The sequence below is a fragment of the Mustela putorius genome, unplaced genomic scaffold (assembly GCF_011764305.1).
Source record: "Mustela putorius furo isolate JIRA1106 unplaced genomic scaffold, ASM1176430v1.1 tig00003870_pilon_pilon_pilon, whole genome shotgun sequence".
NCBI classification, from domain to species: Eukaryota; Metazoa; Chordata; class Mammalia; order Carnivora; family Mustelidae; genus Mustela; species Mustela putorius.
The window spans coordinates 7,941,829-7,961,007 of record NW_025422022.1 but is presented as its reverse complement, the minus strand read 5'-3'; the positions used below and the strand labels follow the sequence as shown (position 1 = coordinate 7,961,007).

The 19,179-nt window shown below is 43.2% G+C and overlaps 1 protein-coding gene across 2 annotated transcripts in view; it reads right to left on the bottom strand.

Annotated features, from left to right (window-relative positions):
- Positions 1-2,675: 2,675 nt before the first annotated feature.
- The window catches only part of LOC123386888 (N-acetyllactosaminide beta-1,6-N-acetylglucosaminyl-transferase), a 34,708-nt gene continuing 18,204 nt past the window's right edge, over positions 2,676-19,179 (bottom strand). Inside the window, exon 2 of one of the 2 annotated variants that reach the window (XM_013056831.2) lies at positions 2,676-2,923. In XM_013056831.2, coding sequence (XP_012912285.1) covers positions 2,787-2,923 — 137 coding nt within the window. In that variant the 3' untranslated portion in view covers positions 2,676-2,786. Of the gene's footprint in view, positions 2,924-17,286; positions 18,902-19,179 lie in introns of those variants that run through there. The other variant, XM_045067032.1, reaches the window with a different exon arrangement.

Below are 19,179 nucleotides of genomic sequence, written 5' to 3'. Positions count from 1 at the left end.
TATCCTTCTGCTTTCTCCCTGAACCAGGATGCCATCCAGCATCCAAGAAAGGAAGGAGGCAAAGCCGCAGGAGACGTCATGTTATCCTGAAACGCATCCCTTGCAGAATCAGACCTGAAGGATTACTGATCCTGGGCTGCGCTCGACTTTCTCATGAAGGATGCTCGTGGTGGAGCTCTTGCCTCCAAAGGAAATGCAGTGCATTCGCCAAGGCTAATGGGCAACCGAGAATCCAGACTCACCAGCACTTCTACCTTCCTACAAATTCCTCACAGTCACGTGCCAGGTGTTTATGGGGTGCTGGGCATTGTGTTTTCTGCGAGGAAAGGCACAGGTAGAACCAAAGGGGGTCTTCTTATCTGGGCCCTCATTTGGTAGTTGGGGAGATTAGAGGTCCCAAGAGGTTATGTGATTTACATGGAGTGATACAGTGACTCCGAGAGGGCGGAAGCCAGCGAGCCTACCACACTACAAATCTATAGCAAAAATGGTTTCCTCTCCTGGGTTTATCTGCATAACCACCTTGGTCTCCCATCTTGTCTATTTGACTATGGCTGGAAAGGAGAAGAAGGGGACTAAAGGGAAGAAGAAAAAAAGGGTATGTGTGTGTGAAAGATTCTTTTTTCCCTTGGTTTTCTTCTATTGATTTGACATTGAGAAGACTGATTGTACACCTGCCACAGTAACCACGGACATTTAACACCAGCCCAAATGCACGTTTTTCTTCTTTAAAAAGTTATGATTACGGCTTTTGTTAAGCGAATAAAATGCCCTCATCTCAAACCATATGTAGGGAACCCCATATGTAGTACCAACTTTTTATAAATCGAAAGGGAATAGTGAGAAGAGAAAGGGGCTACATATTTATTTGTGAAAATCAGCCTCGACATATCTAATGCTCCCAAATTACATGCCAATGATTGAACAGCAGACAAGAGATGAAAAGATGGGGGCCAGACTGAGAGGGAGGTCAGGAGAGCCCGAGCTCCCAGTACAAGAGCAAACCTTATTCACCAGGCCAGTCGCCCTGGGATTCGGAGACCAAACACGGTATTTTCCAGAGAATGCTGGCATGTTTATCGCCCAGCAGGCCCTGCCCTGCAGCCTGAGTGCACCTACCAGTGTTTCCAAGTTGGCAGTCCCCCAAAACTAGAACAATGATTGCTTTTCTCTTGCTATAATAATGCTGTTGAGTTCATCAGAGATCCATTTTGTATTTTTCATTGAGTCCAAAGCATGCGATTTCCTTCAGAAGAAATTCTATCGTGGTTTATGTAGTTTTTAAAAATAATTGATCTGGTCCATTAGTAAAGGTAGAAATGTTTTGATGAGAGAAGAAGGAGCTGCTCCTAGAATCTCATTACTGATCTGAAGTAAAATGTTAAAAAACAAAACAAAACAAAAAAGCTCTACACATGTGATATAGTCTATGCGTGAGTCCAAATACTGCTCAACTCACTGGGTCTAAGGGAGGCAACTATGGTGTAAAGCCTTATGCTGGGTCATTCATTCATTCATTTCATCACACAATCATTTATCAAATTTATTGACCATTTACTGTGTGTTCTAAGCATTGACGATGTTGCAGTTAACAAGATAGAAAATGACCCCAGCGTCATGGAGCTAATGATACAGAGAAGGCCAAGAACAAACCCATGCAAATAAGTAAATATGATCATTCCAAATTTAAAAAAAAAAAAAAAAAAAATATAAAGATTATTCCAAATTCCTTTGAAAGAAGAACAGGATGGGGAGGTCAACCCAGCCTCTGGGAGCTGTGACATCCGGTTGACCAGGAGCCTGTGCAGGTCTGGGGGTAGGAAGGAGAACGGCTGAGGCAAAGACTCCAGGTTAAGAATGAGTCTGACAAATCTGGAGGAAAGCAAGAACACCACAGCGGTCCGAGAACAGGAATACCTATCGCGGTAAAAGTTTACTAAAATGACCACAAAAGCACATGACATAGCCCGGAAAGGTCTTACTGGACCATGCTAGGCCATGGTTCTGCACATGGGAAAGATTAGAGGGAGAGCTATGGATTTCACTTTTCATCTTCTACGTGTACAAAAAAGGAGCCGGCTCTTGAGAAGCCTTTCCAAGTACAACACGCTGCCGGCACGAGAAACATGGAAACACACATACCTGGGATCCGATTCAGCGTCACCCAGAAATGCTCATCGGGGCTGAAAGTGTCTTTGGACCAGTGAAGCAAGTCAACAGCCCGCGGGTCACGGAGGACAAAGTCGGTGAATTCTCTTGACAGAGCGACATAGGCAGACCCAAAGTAAATGGTGAGGTTATGGGGAGGAGGGGGCTTGAGCGCTGTGGTTCTGATCACATAGGAAAGTTCTTTGCCCAGGTGCTCCCGGTGGACGAACTTAGTCCGTCCAATGGCGTGAGCTGGGGGCAGCACCCCCGGGGTGATGTTTTTCCCTTTAAAGCCTTTCAGATACTGAACGATCTCCTTGTTGGTCTTCAGGGGGAAGTCTTGCCCACACGTGTTGATGGCGTACTTCCAGGGCACCTTGGACAACGCGAGGTCTTTGAGGCAGTTCAGGTCAGCCTGGAGCCTGGAGATCCCCCCATAGACAACCGGCTCCATCTTGGAGGCCAGGAAAGCATTTGGGAAGCAGCTCAGTAATTGCTCTACTGACTCTTTGAATTCAATGGTCGCCTTTTCATCCACATGAACGCAGTAGACATTCTGGGGCATGTAAATAGCTCTGAAGAGCCTTGCAAAGGTATTGAAATGGTGATGGATGACCATAATATATGCCAAAGGAAATTCAGCTTCTTCCTTGGATAAAGGGGCCGTGATGTAGTGGCTTTGGATCAGGTAGTCCTTGCAAGAAGACATCTCGTACATTATCAGTTTGTTTCTCCACAGGAAGGGCGTTTTGCCTTTGATGAAGGATGTGCAAACCTGAGTCAGGATCAAAGTGTCTGAATTATTCGGTCTCTGGAAGCTTTGCTCTCCCCCAAAACTGAACACGTAGAACACAATAAAAATGATCACGCAAGAAACAGAAACTATAAAGAGGTAACGCATCGGAGGCATGCCTCACAGGGGAGCAAGATTGCAAAGACGGGCAGAATCTGGAAGTCCTTCCCCAAACTTACTTTTTCCTCTGAGTTCTTAGTTTGGTACATACTCCAGTCATTCCCAGCCCAAAGGAGACGCTGGGGATTGAGTCCGTTTCCTGCCGGGAGTCCAGCTGGCTGGCTCCGTCCCCGTGCTGATATTAGCAACTGGTCCCGCCTCGTTCTCTGCCTCTCAAACCGCCTTTGTCTAAAGCCCAGCAGCAGGTTCCCGAAGCCCAGCCTTTTCCCCTCCTCTGCCTCCCTGCCTGCATCTGCTCGCCCCCAAAACTCCTGGCAACTCCTTTCCCCCTCAGATTTAGCTTCTCAAATATCTTTTCTTTCCGTTCCCACGTGTTTCTCCCTCCCGCCCCCTTGTTATTGCCATTCAGGGAATTAGCGCCCTGAAAGCCAAAGTTGAAATAATGCGTTCTGGCAGGCGTGCTGTTTCCTGCTAGTCATTGGCGGGCTGCGGCGCGATCCCCTCTGGCTGCCCCTGGCTATCACCTGGCTCCTCTGCTCTTCCAGTACAATCCACAGCATGTAATGCGGCCTCCATGCTCAAATACTTTCATGAAAAACATGCTCTAATGACAAAAGGGACTGAAGAGATAAGATCTAAAAGAACAAAACAACAGCATCCATCCAGGCTCCTTTGTAATGCTTTCGGCCCCGCCCTAGCCTTTACAAAAACAAGAGATTACAGGGCACCCAGTCCTAGGGGACCTGACAATGCAGGCTCCCTGTGACTTTGAGATCAGGTGCGAGCTCCTCTCTTCCCTTTATGGCATCTATGAAGGTGCTCGTCACAGAATGCTAGGGTCACATGAGCTAGTCTCAAGCTACATCCCCTGATTTACATAAGGATTTAAAGTTTCCCTGGAAAAAACTTGAATTCTGGCCACAAGCGATGTTCTGATTGAGGGAAGGGGGAGTACACAGGTCTTAAACACCAAGAGAACATCATCAATACTTAGAGAAGTGCGATGAACCTTCGCAGTCAGGCTTATTGACCTTCTAGGAAAGGAACCATGTTTCCCCTCACCGACCTGTAAAGGGTATCAAGCCCTTTGACTTCAGAGCTTCTTATCTTCAACCCCTCACTTTTCTGCCAGCTGCTTTTTTTTTTTTAATATAGATTAATGTATTTTATTTAAGATGACTTTTTTTTTTTAAAGATTTTATTTATCTATTTGACAGACATAGATCACAAGTAGGCAGAGAGGCAGGCAGAGAGAGAGGAGGAAGCTGGCTCCCCACCAAGCAGAGAGCCCAATGTGGGGCTCCATCTCAGGACCTTCAGATCATGACCTGAGCCGAAAGCAGAGGCTTTAACCCACTGAGCCACCCAGGCACCCCTATTTACAGTGACTTCTAAACTGCCAGGTCAACAATTTTTCCCATTTTTCCTCATGCTCTGAATGTCAACCTCACACCCTCCGCCCTATGGAATCAACTCAAAGCACAGACTGAGCCCCCAACCACCCCATGAAGAAATAATGTCCTTCAACGGGCTTTCTCTCCCTCCTTTTCAAAAGTCTCTACCCTGCTATTAATGGAATTAAGATGACAATATGCTGATTTCCTGCTTTGGCAAGGATAGGAAAATCAATGTGAGTGAGCCTTCCACAGTCCAAGGCACTATGCTCCAAGTGGTGGACCTTTTGAGCACAGTATATTGTTTAAGCAAACTTTATGCCCAACATGGGGCTCGAACTAGCAAAGATCCCCCCAGCCTCCCAGATCAGCTGTCCCACGCTCCACTGACCTAGCCAGCCAGGCCCTCTGTAGCTTTTCCTTCTGCTAGTTTTCATTGTTCCTACTTTTCACCCTTCCAACTCGTACCTTCTCTTCCTCTCCCCTTCACTAAATCCTCTTCATTCTTTAAGACCTGCCACAAGTACACTCCATGTGGAGCCCATCTTCAGATTTTTAAGCAAAGTAGAAGAAAAAAATGTAGCCATTATGTGGGTAAAAACAGATAAATCTAATTCTTAGCGTCTTCCACGGGATAAAGCAAAGAAAACGACAGCAAAGTGCATGATCATGGAAAAGTCAACCCCAAGCTTCTCTTTTTCCAAATAATACCTTTAAGTATTGGGTTATCGTATATTTTATTTCAAAACAGAGTCATTCCAGAATCTAGTTTGGCAAAGCCTTTTGGCTTAGAATATTAATATATTTGCAGCCTGGAAGTGTTCAGGGTTAACCTAATTAGTCCAACAGAAGCTGTTTACATTATTGTTTCCAACCGGCCATTAACACAGGGGTTCAGATCCACACAGGCTTGGGGACAGACATTAAAATGCCCCTATATTGGGCGCCTGGGTGGCTCAGTGGGTTAAGCCGCTGCCTTCAGCTCGGGTCATGATCCCGGGGTCCTGGGATCGAGTCCCGCATCGGGCTCTCTGCTCAGCAGGGAGCCTGCTTCCTCCTCTCTCTCTCTCTGCCTACTTGTAACCTCTCTCTGTCAAATAAATAAATAAAATCTTTAAAAAAAAAAATGCCCCTATATTAAGACATACACACCAGCCAATCTAGGAGCTATCCTAATGCTTCTGTATTCAATCTATTACTCCCAATGGCATTGTTTGTGTGTTGAAAATACAGCTGTTTTCCCACTGTCCTTGAGCTAGCTAACTTTCTGGTCTTAAACAAACCAAAACAACAAACAAACAAACAAACAAACCCACCCACAGGAGAACTTTTTTAAGAAACTGCGTGTGGAAGCAGAGAAAGGCTGTACTTGCTACCTATCCTTCCTAACAGGCTACAAGACCCGCTAACTCAGAACGGACCCCATGTGTTTTTCTGCTGCCGAGGCTCAACTGCTCAGCCTTCCCTTCCCTCTCCGCCTCTGACAGCAGGCAAGGACCGGGCTGGCACCTGTAGGCCTGGCAACTGAGCCTGGTGCTCACTTTGGAAGCAATTATTCCCCAACTAGCCAATTAACCAGGCGAGACGGGTTTCCCCTCCCCTGCGGCCGCCTTCAACACTTGCCCTTCATTCCCTCGTTTTAATTTTTTGTCCATTGGTAAAGCATTCTTCCAGCTCTGGGGCTATCTTAGAACACAGCTCCCACATGAAGAGCGTATCCTCTCTTGGAAATGACAGAAGACTCAGAATCTCCACGAAACGAAAGAAGATGCCCCGACACCTCAGCACCATTAGGCTTTCCGCATGAAAGGACAAGATGGCGGAGGACCAAGAGAGGACAGCGCTGAAGGGGGCTGCGGCACGACAGAAATCGTGGCGCACCAGACTGTCGTAAAAGACTGTGCAGAAAAGACTGGGCCTCCATATTGCCGTAAAGGAGGTCGACCAAGGACATGGTTAGATGGAGGAGCGCTCCCAGGCAACCTGTGCCAGCTGAGGGAGGAACAAGAGCAAGATAAGTCACAGTGAGGAAGGATACGTCAGTATATTGCATCCACTGATAATAATAATAATAAAAATAAATTCATTATTTATGTACTCATTAACCATGTTTTAGAAGCAACCCTGAGGCTTTAATGAGGCTTTCGTCGTGTAAATACTCACAGAACATCAGCTGCTGCACCTTTTGAGTTTTTTCCTTAAAAGAATATAGGTAAGAGAAGGATTTAAAGTTCCGGGTCACTAAGGAATTCATGGGCTGAGAATTATCAGGAAGTCTAGACTTACTTTTCCACTTGCTCAACCTTGTAATGTAGAAATATGTATGTTACCATATTTATACTATTTTTTTTACCTGTTTGTATGGGTTGAATGAATGAATGAATAAATGAGGGGAGTCTACATCCCCCATGTTCCAGTTAAGCATGGTAATTGCCCTCTTAACTGGAATTGAGAACAGAGCAACTGGTATCTTTTATTTTGACAAACAAAAACTCTCATCAGACTGATTTTATTTTTTTTCTCATTTTTTAAATAATTAATTAACATGTATTATATTAATGGTTTCAGAGGTCCAGGCCTGTGATTCATCAGTCTTCTAGAAAACCCAGTGCTCATTACATCACATGCCCTCCTTAATGCCCATCACCCAGATACCCCATCCCCCTGCCCTCTTCCCCTACAACAACCCTCAGTTCTTTCCTATGATTAAGAGTCTGGCCAGAATGATTGATCAGTTAGATTAAATGACATTAAAAAACCCACAACTTTCAATCAAGTTTCTGTGAGAAACCATGCAAAATGTGTTTTCACTTGTGCGTCAAGATGGTTGCCCAGGGGTGCCTGGGTGGCTCAGTTGGCCCAGCGTCAAACTTTGGTTCAGGTCATGATCCCAGGGTACTGGGATCCAGCCCAGAGCCTGGTTCCCTTCTCAGCAGGGAGTCTGCTTCTCCCTCCCTCTCTGACCCTCCCTTCTGCTCATGCTCTCACTCACTCTCTTTCTCTCTCTGTCAAATGAATAAAAGATCTTTAAAAAAAAAAAAGGTGGGGTGTCTATTAACCCTCACAATATTACTAGGGCATGGTGCAAAATCAGTACACTGGATCCTAGTCCCTTTTCTAACTTCAACCAAGTATATGGTCTTTGGCTCCCTACTTGCTTCATCTTTAAAAAAGATGTTCTCTGTAGTCTCTTTTAGCTAAAATGAGTGGTAATTCAGTATGTGTATGGTGAATCCGCTAAGCAGCAGTGACGAAATCCAGGAAGTGTGAGGAATGGCCCCTGTCCTTTAGGAAATTCCATCTTCACTAGGATTCGAAATACATACAGCTGAAAATACCCGACCAGCAAAAAACAAAGACTGTGGATCGGTTCCAAACAAGAGGATATCCAATAAATGCGATGGGAGCTCAGAGGGGAAAAGTTCCCTAGGAACTGGAAGGATGAGAAAGGGCTTCCAGTGGTTGGATTCTGCCCCTCAGAACATGGAGATTGCAAGAGCAAACAAGAACAGAAGAACAAGAAAGCCCAATGTGGAGAAATTTCCCTGGCAGAGTTGTGATTCTGGAGTTTCTCCAGCATAGCAGCAGATTAAAAACCCTCCTATCAGCGAACCATGACCTCAGAGTACCAGTCAAGGTTAGAAGGTGAGCTGCAGGAGAGCCAGGGACATTTTCCCTCTGTTCTTACCATCATCCAGCAACTCAAACAGCCTTCCCTTGTGTTCTGGAAGGTGGGCCATCTGACACACGCTGCATTTAATGCTAGTTGAATGGGTCCAGGATCATCTGGTATTTGAAAAGTACTGTTTTCAGCAATGAAAAAAGGAGTGTTAAAATCTATAGTTGCCCTTTGTTCTAATTTGTGTATTAGAATAGCAGAGGCCAGGAGAACCCTCCATGATTTATGACTTTCCTGGTCCAGTATTCCTTTTTTTTTTTTTTTTTTTTTTTTTTTTTTTTGCTCTTCTGTTTCAGCACACACCTGCAGAGACCTAACCATGAACATACCATATCAGGCTTGAACTCTCTTGCATTTCCTCACACACCTTTTCTTTGTTTAATTGCATGTACTTATGCAAACCTCATTATGGTTTCATAATTGTTCTGGGACTGGTTTTTCCATTCTCAATTAACTGCTGTCCTTTGGTTGGGAAAGAAATTGAGGGGACACAGGCTTGAGCAGGCATACAACATTTGAAATGTTAAATAGTAGCAGAAAGGGCCCCACAAGAACAGGGTCTGATCAAGTTTATCAAAGTGACATTGAGAGCCTAAGTCCCATGGCAGAAAAATTTGAGTGAATGAGGTGAGATATTATCATTTCTTGGGCTCACTGATGGCTGTTCTTTGGAAGGTCATTTTTGTGTGGTTTTCTTTGTTATTGAAACAGGCCAAATGACTCAGGGATTTATTCTTAATTATAACACGTAGGAAATTATGTTTTCCCCTTGAGCTAAGGGTAATTCACAGGGAAGTAGAGAATGGTGACAGTCCAATTCACTTCAGGCAGCCAACTACATAATTCTGTTCTGGTGGCCAGATAATTTGTAAATGGAGGTTTTTGGTTTTCTCTTTCATGATGATGATCACGATGTTAAAGAAAGAAGACATTTCCAAAACACATCTTCAACTGAAACAACTCTGATAACTGAAGAGTCCTCTGATGGGGCTCTCTGGGGAAAAATCCACCTTCTCCCGAGACCCAATCATTTTGCTTTCTATACCATTCTTCTAATTAGCAACAGAAGAAGTTGTTGTCTAGATCATGGAAGCCAAAGCATTATTTCAAACTCTTCTCTCAGCGGAGGGAAGGAGTTTAATATGTAGAATTTTAAGACCTAGACAGCAAGTCCAGAGGACGGTCATGCTATACCATATCGTGGTGGTATACACTGAACGGCTCTGCATCTGATTTTGATGGAGCAAAGGTATCATGGAAATGCTTCCTGGATGTTAAGGGAGGCTATGGAAATACTTGCAAAAGATAGCATATACATATTCAAATAGGCAAATGCCCAAGCATGCGCAGATAGGTTGCAACGTTCCGGTAGCATAAATACACCAATTGGAAATAGCAAGAGCCTGAAATTTGTAGGCTTAGAAAATGAAATTTCCCAAATAAATCACAGCAAATTAACTTTCCAAGAGGAAACTTATCACTGAATTTACGTGTGGAAGTGAATTTCTAACCCTGGCAGAACCACAACCTTTGTTTCTAAAAGTATTCAGCCAGACTAGGTGTGTCTGGGGCTTGGGGAGAAGGATGGTTCTGATCAAGAGTATGCAAACCTCTGTGAAGCATCCAGTCCCTGGAAGGGCTGTGAAAATACAGGTTGTAGGGCCCACATCCCAAGTGGTCAATAAGTTTCAGGTGAAACTTAATAATCTGCATTTCTTTTTTTTTCTTTTTTAAAGATTGATTTATTAATTTGAGAGAGGTGGGGAAGGGTAGAGGGAAGAGAGAAAACTCAAGCAGACCCTGCACTGAGTGTGGAGCCTGATACAGGGCTTGATCTCATGACCCTGAGATCACAACCTGACCTGAAACCAAGAGTTGGATGCTGAACTGACTGAGTCACCCAGGAGCCCCAACAATCTGTGTTTCTTTTTCTTTCTTTCTTTTTTTTTTTTTTTATATTTTATTTATTTATTTATTTGACAGAGAGCGAGAGAGAGATCACAGGTAGGCAGAGAGACAGGCAGACAGAGAGGAGGAAGCAGGTTCCCTGCTGACCAGATAGCCTGATGCAGGGCTCAATCCCAGGACCCTGAGATTGTGACCTGAGCCGAAGACAGAGGCTTAACCCTCTGAGCCACCCAGATGCCCACAGTCTGGGTTTCTAAAAAGCTCTTGGGACCAACTGTCTGAGAACCAATAGAACAGATACCAAAATTCTTTGATTTTGTTTTTCCCCAATGACTCTACCTGACCTATTTTTCTGTGACTAACCATTTTACCATAAAAGAAAAAAAATAATTGCACAATTTGAGAATACTTAATAAACATGAACTCAAATGGTGGATAATCCGATCCCTGTAAAATTTACTATGGAAATCTATCAGCACCCTCAGGAAGAATGGAAGAAAATGGACATACAGAAAAGTGTTAATACAGGTATTTAACTGAGAAAAGTCCAGGGGCACTTGGGCGGCTCAGTCAGTTAAGTGGCTGACTCTTGATTTCAGCTCAGCTCACCGTCTCAGAGTCACAAGATAGGGCTCTGCCTCAGGTTCCTTCTGTCCCTGCTCATCAGGGAGTCTGCTTGAGATTCTCTCTCCTTCTTTGTCCCCACCCTACCTCCCTTTCTAAAAAAGAGAGGAGGGGCGGGGGGTGGGGGGGAAGAAGGCCTAGTTGCCAGGGTTTTGCCACAAATGCCTTCTCTAACTTACTGTATACAGCAAGTACACCTCTGCATAATCCCAGTCTCCTGCAAAATATGGAACAGGATTATTTAATGACAAACACTGATGTTTTGGGTATCTGATATGCCATAAATTGACTTAGAGGCAGGGTATAGGAGAGAGATTAAAAAAAAGATAGCCGAAAGTAGCAGGCTGAGACAATACCAGGTAGCAGGAGATCAGCTAGATAGCTTATCTAACCATTGCGAACACCTACAAATCCAATGGGAAATTGAAGAAAAGAGGAGCAACAATTCTATAAACAGAAAATAGATCACTTTCTGAAAGGTAGGACCTGCAGAGAAGTGAATCCAAAGTGACGGGAAGATAGACCGCGGGGGGAGGGGCCGGCTCCCAGCAAGTGGCCGATAATGGAGCACAAAATCAGGACTTTTAAAAGTCTGCTCCACGGAGGGACATCGCTCCAGAGGCTAAACCGGGGAGGGGGGTGTGTGTGCCCATGCAGGGTCAGTGTAACCCCAGGTTCCACAGGGTCACAGAAGGACTGGGGGTGTCTGAGTGTCACAGAGCTCACAGGTATGAGAGCGTGGAAGCCGGCTACAGCAACAAAGCCAAGGAGTGAGCTCTCTGCTTGGGGTTACCTTGAACCGGTCGCAGTCTGCCTGAGCTCGGAGCATAGCCAGAGGCCACGGAGATGGAAGCGACCAGGCACTTTTCTCCAAGTGCAAGTGATTGAGCACTTTCCTCCAAACGCTACCAGAGGCCAGAGATATGGGGGCGGTTAGGTGCTTTTCTCTGAGGGCGCACTGAGGAGTGGGACCCCGAGCTCTTGGCTCCTCTGGGCTGGAGACTGGGCAGACGCCATCTTCATTCCTGCCCTCCAGAGCTCTAGGGAAAGTGCTCAGTGAACAAAAGCTCCCAAAAGCAAACCCGAGCAGATGACTTAGCCCGGTCCCTGGTAAGGGCGGTGCAATTCCACCTGGGGCAAAGACACTTGAGAATCACTACAACAGGCGCCTCCCCCAGAAGATCAACAAGAAACCCAGCCAAGACCAACTTCACTCACCAAGGAGAATAGCGGAATTCCAGAGGAGGAGAAAGGAAATCTTATCTGGACAAAACAACAAGGCAGAAAAACTCATCACCAAAAAAAAAGAACAAGAGGCAGTACCGAAGGCTGGGGACCTAATCAATACAGACATTGGTAATATAACAGATCTAGAGTTCAGAATGACGATTCTCAAGGTTCTAGCCGGGCTAGAAAAAGGCATAGAAGATATTAGACAAACCCTCTCTGGAGAGATAAAAGCCCTTTCTGGAGAAATAAAAGAACTAAAATCTAACCAAGTTGAAATAAAAAAAGCTATTAATGAGGTGCAATAAAAAATGGAAGCTCTTACTGCTAGGATAAATGAGACAGAAGAAAGAATTAGTGACATAGAAGACCAAATGACAGAGAATAAAGAAGCTGAGCAAAAGAGAGACAAACACTGGACCACGAGGAGAGAATTTGAGAGATAAGTGACACCATAAGATGACACAAAATTAGAATAATTGGGATTCCAGAAGAAGAAGAAAGAGAGAGGGGAGCAGAAGGTATCTTGGAGAGAATTATTATAGAGAATTTCCCTAATATGGCAAAGGGAACAAATATCAAAATCCAGAAGATGCTAAAAACGCCCCTCAAAATCAATAAAAATGGGTCCACACCTGGTCACCTGATAGTAAAATTTACAAGTCTTAGCAACAAAGAGAAAATCCTGAAAGCAGCCCGGGAAAAGTAGTCTGCAACGTACAAGGGTAAAAATATTAGATTGGCAACAGACCTATCCACAGAGACCTGGCAGGCCAGAAAGAACTGGCATGATATATTCAGAGCACTAACTGAGAAAAACATGCAGCCAAGAATACTATATCCAGCTAGGCTATCACTGAAAATAGAAGGAGAGAGGAAAAGCTTCCAGGACAAAAAAAAAACTGAAAGAATTTGCAAACACCAAACCAGCTCTACAGGAAATATTGAAAAGGGTCCTCTAAGCAAAGAGAGACCCTAAAAGTAGCAGATCAGAAAGAAACAGAGAAAATATACAGTAACAGCCACCTTACAAACAATACAATGGCACTTACTCTGAAATAGTTACCCTGAATGTTAATGGGCTAAATGCCCCTGTCAAAAGACACAGGGTATCCAAATGGATAAAAAAACCAAAATCCATCAATATGCTGCCTACAAGAAACTCATTTTAGACCTGAAGACACCTCCAGATTTAAAGTGAGGGGGTGGAAAACAATGTACCATGCTAATGGACATCAGAAGAAAGCTGGGGTGGCAATCCTTATATCAGGTCAATTAGATTTTAAGCCAAAGACTATAATAGGAGATGAGGAAGGACACTATATCATACTCAAAGGGTCTGTCCAACAAGAAGACCTAACAATTTTAAATATCTATGCCCCTAATATGGGAGCAGCCAACTATATAAACCAATTAATAACAAAATCAAAGAAATAAATCAATAATAATACAATAATAGCAGGGGACTTTAACACTCCCCTCACTGAAATGGACAGATCATATAAGCAAAAGATCAACAAGGAAATAAAGGCCTTAAATGACACACTGGACCAGATGGACATCACAGATATATTCAGAACATTCCATCCTAAAGCAACAGAATATACATTCTTCTCTAGTGCACATGGAATATTCTCCAGAATAGACCACATCCTGGGTCATAAATCAGGTCTCAACTGGTATCAAAAGATTGGAATCATTCCCTGCATTTTCAGACCACAATGCTCTGAAGCCAGAACTCAATCACAGGAGGAAATTTGGAAAGAACCCAAATACATGGGGACTAAACAGCATCCTAAAAAATGAATGGGTCAACCAGGAAATTAAAGAAGAATTGAAAAAATTCATGGAAACAAATGATAATGAAAATACAATGGTTCAAAATCTGTGAGACCCAACAAAGGCAGTTCTGAGAAGAAAATATGTAGCGGTACCAGCCTTTCTCAAGAAACAAGAAAGATCTCAAATACACAACCTAACCCTACACCTAAAGGAGCTGGAGAAGGAAGAACAAAGAAAGCCTAAACCCAGTAGGAGAAGAGAAATCCTAAAGATCAGAGCAGAAATCAATGAAATAGAAACAAACAAACAAACAAACAAACAAACAAAAAAAGAACAAATCAATGAAACTAGGAGCTGGTTCTTTGAAAGAATTAATAAGATTGACAACCCCCTGGCCAGACTTATCAAAAAGAAAAGAGAAAGGACCCAAATAAATAAAATCATGAATGAAAGAGGAGAGATCACAACCAACACCAAAGAAATACAAACAATTACAAGAACATATTATGAGCAACTCTATGCCAACAAATTCTGGAAGAAATGGATACATTTCTAGAGACACATAAACTACCACAACTGAACCAGGAAGAAATAGAAAACCTGAACAGACCCATAACCAGTAAGGAGATTGAAACAGTCATCAAAAATCTCCAAACAAACAAAAGTCTAGGGCCAGATGGCTTCCCAGGGGAATTCTACCAAACATTTAAAGAAGAATTAATTCCTATTCTCCTGAAACTGTTCCAAAAAATAGAAATGGAAGGAGAACTTCCAAACTCATTTTATGAAGCCAGCATCACCTTGATCCCAAAACCAGACAAGGATTCCATCAAAAAAGAGAGTTAAAGACGAATATCCTTGATGAACACAGATGTGAAAATTCTCACCAATATACTGGCCAACAGGATCCAATAGTACATTAAAAGGATTATTCACCACGACCAAGTGGGATTTATTCCAGGGCTGCAAGGTTGGTTCAACATCTGTAAATCAATCAATGTGATGCAATACATGAATGAAAGAAAGAACAAGAACCATATGATACTCTCAATAGATGCTGAAAAAGCATTTGACAAAGTACAGCATCCCTTCCTGATTAAAACTCTTCAAAGTGTAGGGATAGAGGGCACATACCTCAATATTATCAAAGCCATCTATGAAAAACCCACTGCAAATATCATTCTCAATGGAGAAAAACTGAAAGCTTTTCCGCTAAGGTCAGGAACACAGCAAGGATGTCTGTTATCACCGCTGCTATTCAACATAGTACTAGAAGTCCTAGCCTCAGCAATCAGACAACAAAAAGAAATTAAAGACATCCAAATCGGCAAAGAAGAAGTCAAACTATCACTCTTTGCAGATGATATGATACTATATGTGGAAAACCCAAAAGGCTCCACTCCAAAACTGCTAGAACTTGTTCAGGAATTCAGTAAAGTGTCAGGATACAAAGTCAATGCACAGAAATCAGTTGCCTTTCTTTACACTAACAACAAGACAGAAGAAAGAGAAATTAAGGAGTCAGTCCCATTTATAATTGCACCCAAAACCACAAGATACATAGGAATAAACCTAACCAAAGAGGCAAAGAATCTATACTCAGAAAACTATAAAGTAATCATGAAAGATATTGAGGAAGACACAAAGAAATGGGAAAATGTTCCATGCTCATGGATTGGAAGAACAAATATTGTGAAAATGTCGATGCTACCTAAAGCAATCTACACATTTAAGGCAATCCCTATCAAAATCCCATCCATTTTTTTTCAAGAAATAGAACAAACAATCCTAAAATTTATATGGAACCAGAAAAGACCTCGAATAGCCAAAGAAATATTGAAAAAGAAAGCCAAAGTTGGTGGCATCACAATTCCAGACTTCAGGCTCTATTGCAAAGCTGACATCATCAAGACAGTATGGTACTGGCACAAAAACAGACACATAGATCAATGGAACAAAATAGAGAGCCCAGAAATAGACCCTCAACTCTATGGTCAACTAATCTTTGACAAAGCAGGAAGGAATGTCCAATGGAAAAAAGACAGTCTCTTCAACAAATGGTGCTGGGAAAATTGGACAGTCACATGCAGAAAAATGAAATTGGACTATTTCCTTATACCACACACAAAAATAGACTCAAAATGGATGAAGGACCTCAGTGTGAGAAAGGAATCCATCAAAATCCTTGAGGAGAACACAGGCAGCAACCTCTTTGACCTCAACCATAGCAAATTCTTCCTAGGAACATCACCAAAGACAATAGAAGCAAGAGCAAAAGTGAACTATTGGGATTTCATCAAGATCAAAAGCTTTTGCAAAGCAAAGGAAACAGTTAACAAAACCAAAAGACAACTGACAGAATGGGAGAAGATATTTGCAAACGACATATCAGATAAAGGGCTAGTTTCCAAAATCTATAAAGAGCTTAGAAAACTCAATACCCAAAGAACAAATAATCCAATCAAGAAATTGGCAGAGGACATGAACAGACATTTCTGCAAAGAGGACATCCAGATGGCCAACAGACACATGAAAAATTGCTCCACATCACTCGGCATCAGGGAAATACAAATCAAAACCACAATGAGATACCACCTCACACCAGTCAGAATGGCTAAAATTAACAAGTCAAGAAATGACAGATGCTGGTGAGGATGTGGAGAGAGGGGAACCTTCCTACACTGTTGGTGGGAATGCAAGATGGTGCAACTCCTACACTGTTGATGGAAAACAGTGTGGAGGTTCCTCAAAAAACTGAATATAGAGCTACCCTATGACCCAGCGATTGCACTACTGGGTATATATCCTAAAATTACAAACGTGGTACTCCGAAGGGGCACGTGCACCCAAATGTTTATAGCAGCAATGTCCACAATAGCCAAACTATGGAAAGAACCTAGATGTCCATCAATAGATGAATGGATAAAGAAGATGTGGTATATATACACAATGAAATACTATGCAGCCATCAAAAGAAATGAAATCTTGCCATTTGTGATGACGTGGATGGAACTAGAGGGTATTATGCTTAGCGAAATAAGTCAATCGGAGAAAGACAGCTATCATATGATCTCCCTGATATGAGGAAGTGGAGATGCAATGTTGGGGGTTTGGGGTGGAGAAGAAAAAATGAACGAAGATGGGATTGGGAGGGAGACAAACCATAAAAGACTCAATCTCAAAAAACAGACTGAGGGTTGCTGGAGGGAGAGGGGACGGGAGAGGGTGGTGGGGTTACGGACATTGGGGAGGGTATGTGCTATGATGAGTGCTGTGAAATGTGTAAACCTGGCGATTCATAGACCTATACCCCTGGGGATAAAAATACATTATAAGTTTATTTTTAAAAATAAATAAATAAATAAATGTTTTAAAAAAAGACAGTCGATTAAGACTCCTGCTTATAGTACAAGGTTCAAGTCGCATTCTCAGGTCACAAAATCCTACCCCACGTCTGGTTCTATGCTTAGCATGGAGTCTGCTTGTCCCTCTCCCCCTCGCTCTTCTCCCTGCTCTCAGGCTCTCTCTCTCTCTAAAATAAGTAAATAAAATCTTTTTTAAAATAAATAAAAATAAAAAAACAACCTCAAAAAAGAGAGAAAGAAGCAGAAAATACACAATTATTGGGGGCAGATGTGGGAGGACCTGAACCTCATGTGTAGCTGGTCAAAGTGTGAAGGGACACAACTCTGGGAACCATGTGGAGTCTCCCAAGGGTGAACACAGGCAGGTACCCTGACCTAGTAATGCCATTCCCGGGGATTTACTCAACAGAAAGGCATCCATGTTTATCAAAGGACATATAGCTCAGTATTCACTGCTGCCATATTCACAACACACCCAAATGCCCATCAGCTTTCCTCAACCTTGGCATTTACTGGCATTTGGGGTTGAATATGCCTATTGTGAGGGCTGCCCTGTGCATTGTAGGATGTCCAGCAGCCTCTCTGGCCTCGACCCACTAAGTGCCATGCCGGCAGCATCCCTTGCTCCCAACTGTGAATTGTGACTACCAAACGTATTTTCAGATATCTCTAAATGTTCCTGGTAGGGGTGGGGGGGAGGGGAAATCATCCCTCCTCACCTCCCACACCTCCTTCTCTCTACACCGTGATGGGAATGAAAAAATGTAACTGCTTGCGACACAAAAAGCGAATCTTACAGATATAACACTGAGCAAAAAAAGCCAGACAGTAAAAGAATACATGCTGTTTATTTCCATGTATTTTAAAGGACAAAAACAGGTAAAAGTAATTTATGGTCTTAGACATAAATTAGACATAAATTACACATAAATAAATTAGACATAAATTAGACATAAATAAGACATTATGGTCTTAGACATTGGGGTAATGATGGGGAGACGGGTCATGTTCTTTGTCTTGATGGTTGTTATTTGGGTATGTTCAGTGGGTGAACATTCTTGATCTGTGCATTTTCCCATGTTATGCAATTCTTCACCAAAAACAAATGAATGAATGAACGAAGAATGAATGAATGAAATGAGTCATGGTCCTTCTCCTGGGTAAACTCTGTGAGGTGAGTTTTCTAGGTAAGTAAAGATCAGGCGTCCTGGAATGACTAATATTTATGGGATTTTATCCAGAGTGATCAAATACTCTGCAGACACATTCAAGAGTGCACTCACTTCTTCCTCAAACCATCAGACTGCTAAGAAAGACTCCAGTCTGGTTCCTGACACCAAGCCACCTTGGGCCACGACCCAACCGGCCACCTCTCTTGCCTGCCAGTGAGTAATGTCCAGAAGAAAAGGAGTCAAGAGAAAACAGAACAGGAGGTCAAACATTCAAAAACCCTCTGTGCTCATCAGCACAGATCTGAGTGCCTGCCCTTATGGCACTTGTCACCAGGAGCTGATGTGGTTGGAGAAGGTGCCGCATGGACAAGCAGCAGGTGTGAATGACAAAGCTGATAGCTGGCATCCGGGGCGATCACCCCTGTCTGCTCAATGAGGCATTGAGACTCCAGGACCTCCCAGCCCAGGGTCACTCAGCATGACCTAGGACTGGAATGGGAGTCACCGTGCCATCCTGGGCCCCATCAGGCAGGCCCAGGAATGGCACAGAACCCAGATGGGCTCCATGGAGAGACCATGAGAAGGAAAGGGGATCTGGCTTCACTTCCAATGAGACACAGGCATTCCTTCTCTCCAGCATTTCTTTTTTCTGTGTCAAGTTCAATCAGTCATCAGTGTTCAGAAAGCACCTAAGACAGAAACACTATGAAATTTCTTTTCCTTTCCTTCCAGCTTCTTTTTTTTCTACAGCTCAGAAAAATTGTCAGGACAAATCTTTTCCTTATGGCTCAGATTATGATTGATTTCCAAATCAATCCCTTCCATGGAAATCCCTTGATTTCCACCTCTCCCTTCCCTCTTCAGGTGGCCACAGTTCTGTATGTTCTGAATGGTCACAAGCAGAAAGGATCTAGGGAATTCCTGGTACAGGCTGAACTAGGTTCCTGAGGTCTGGCTCTTGAACTCA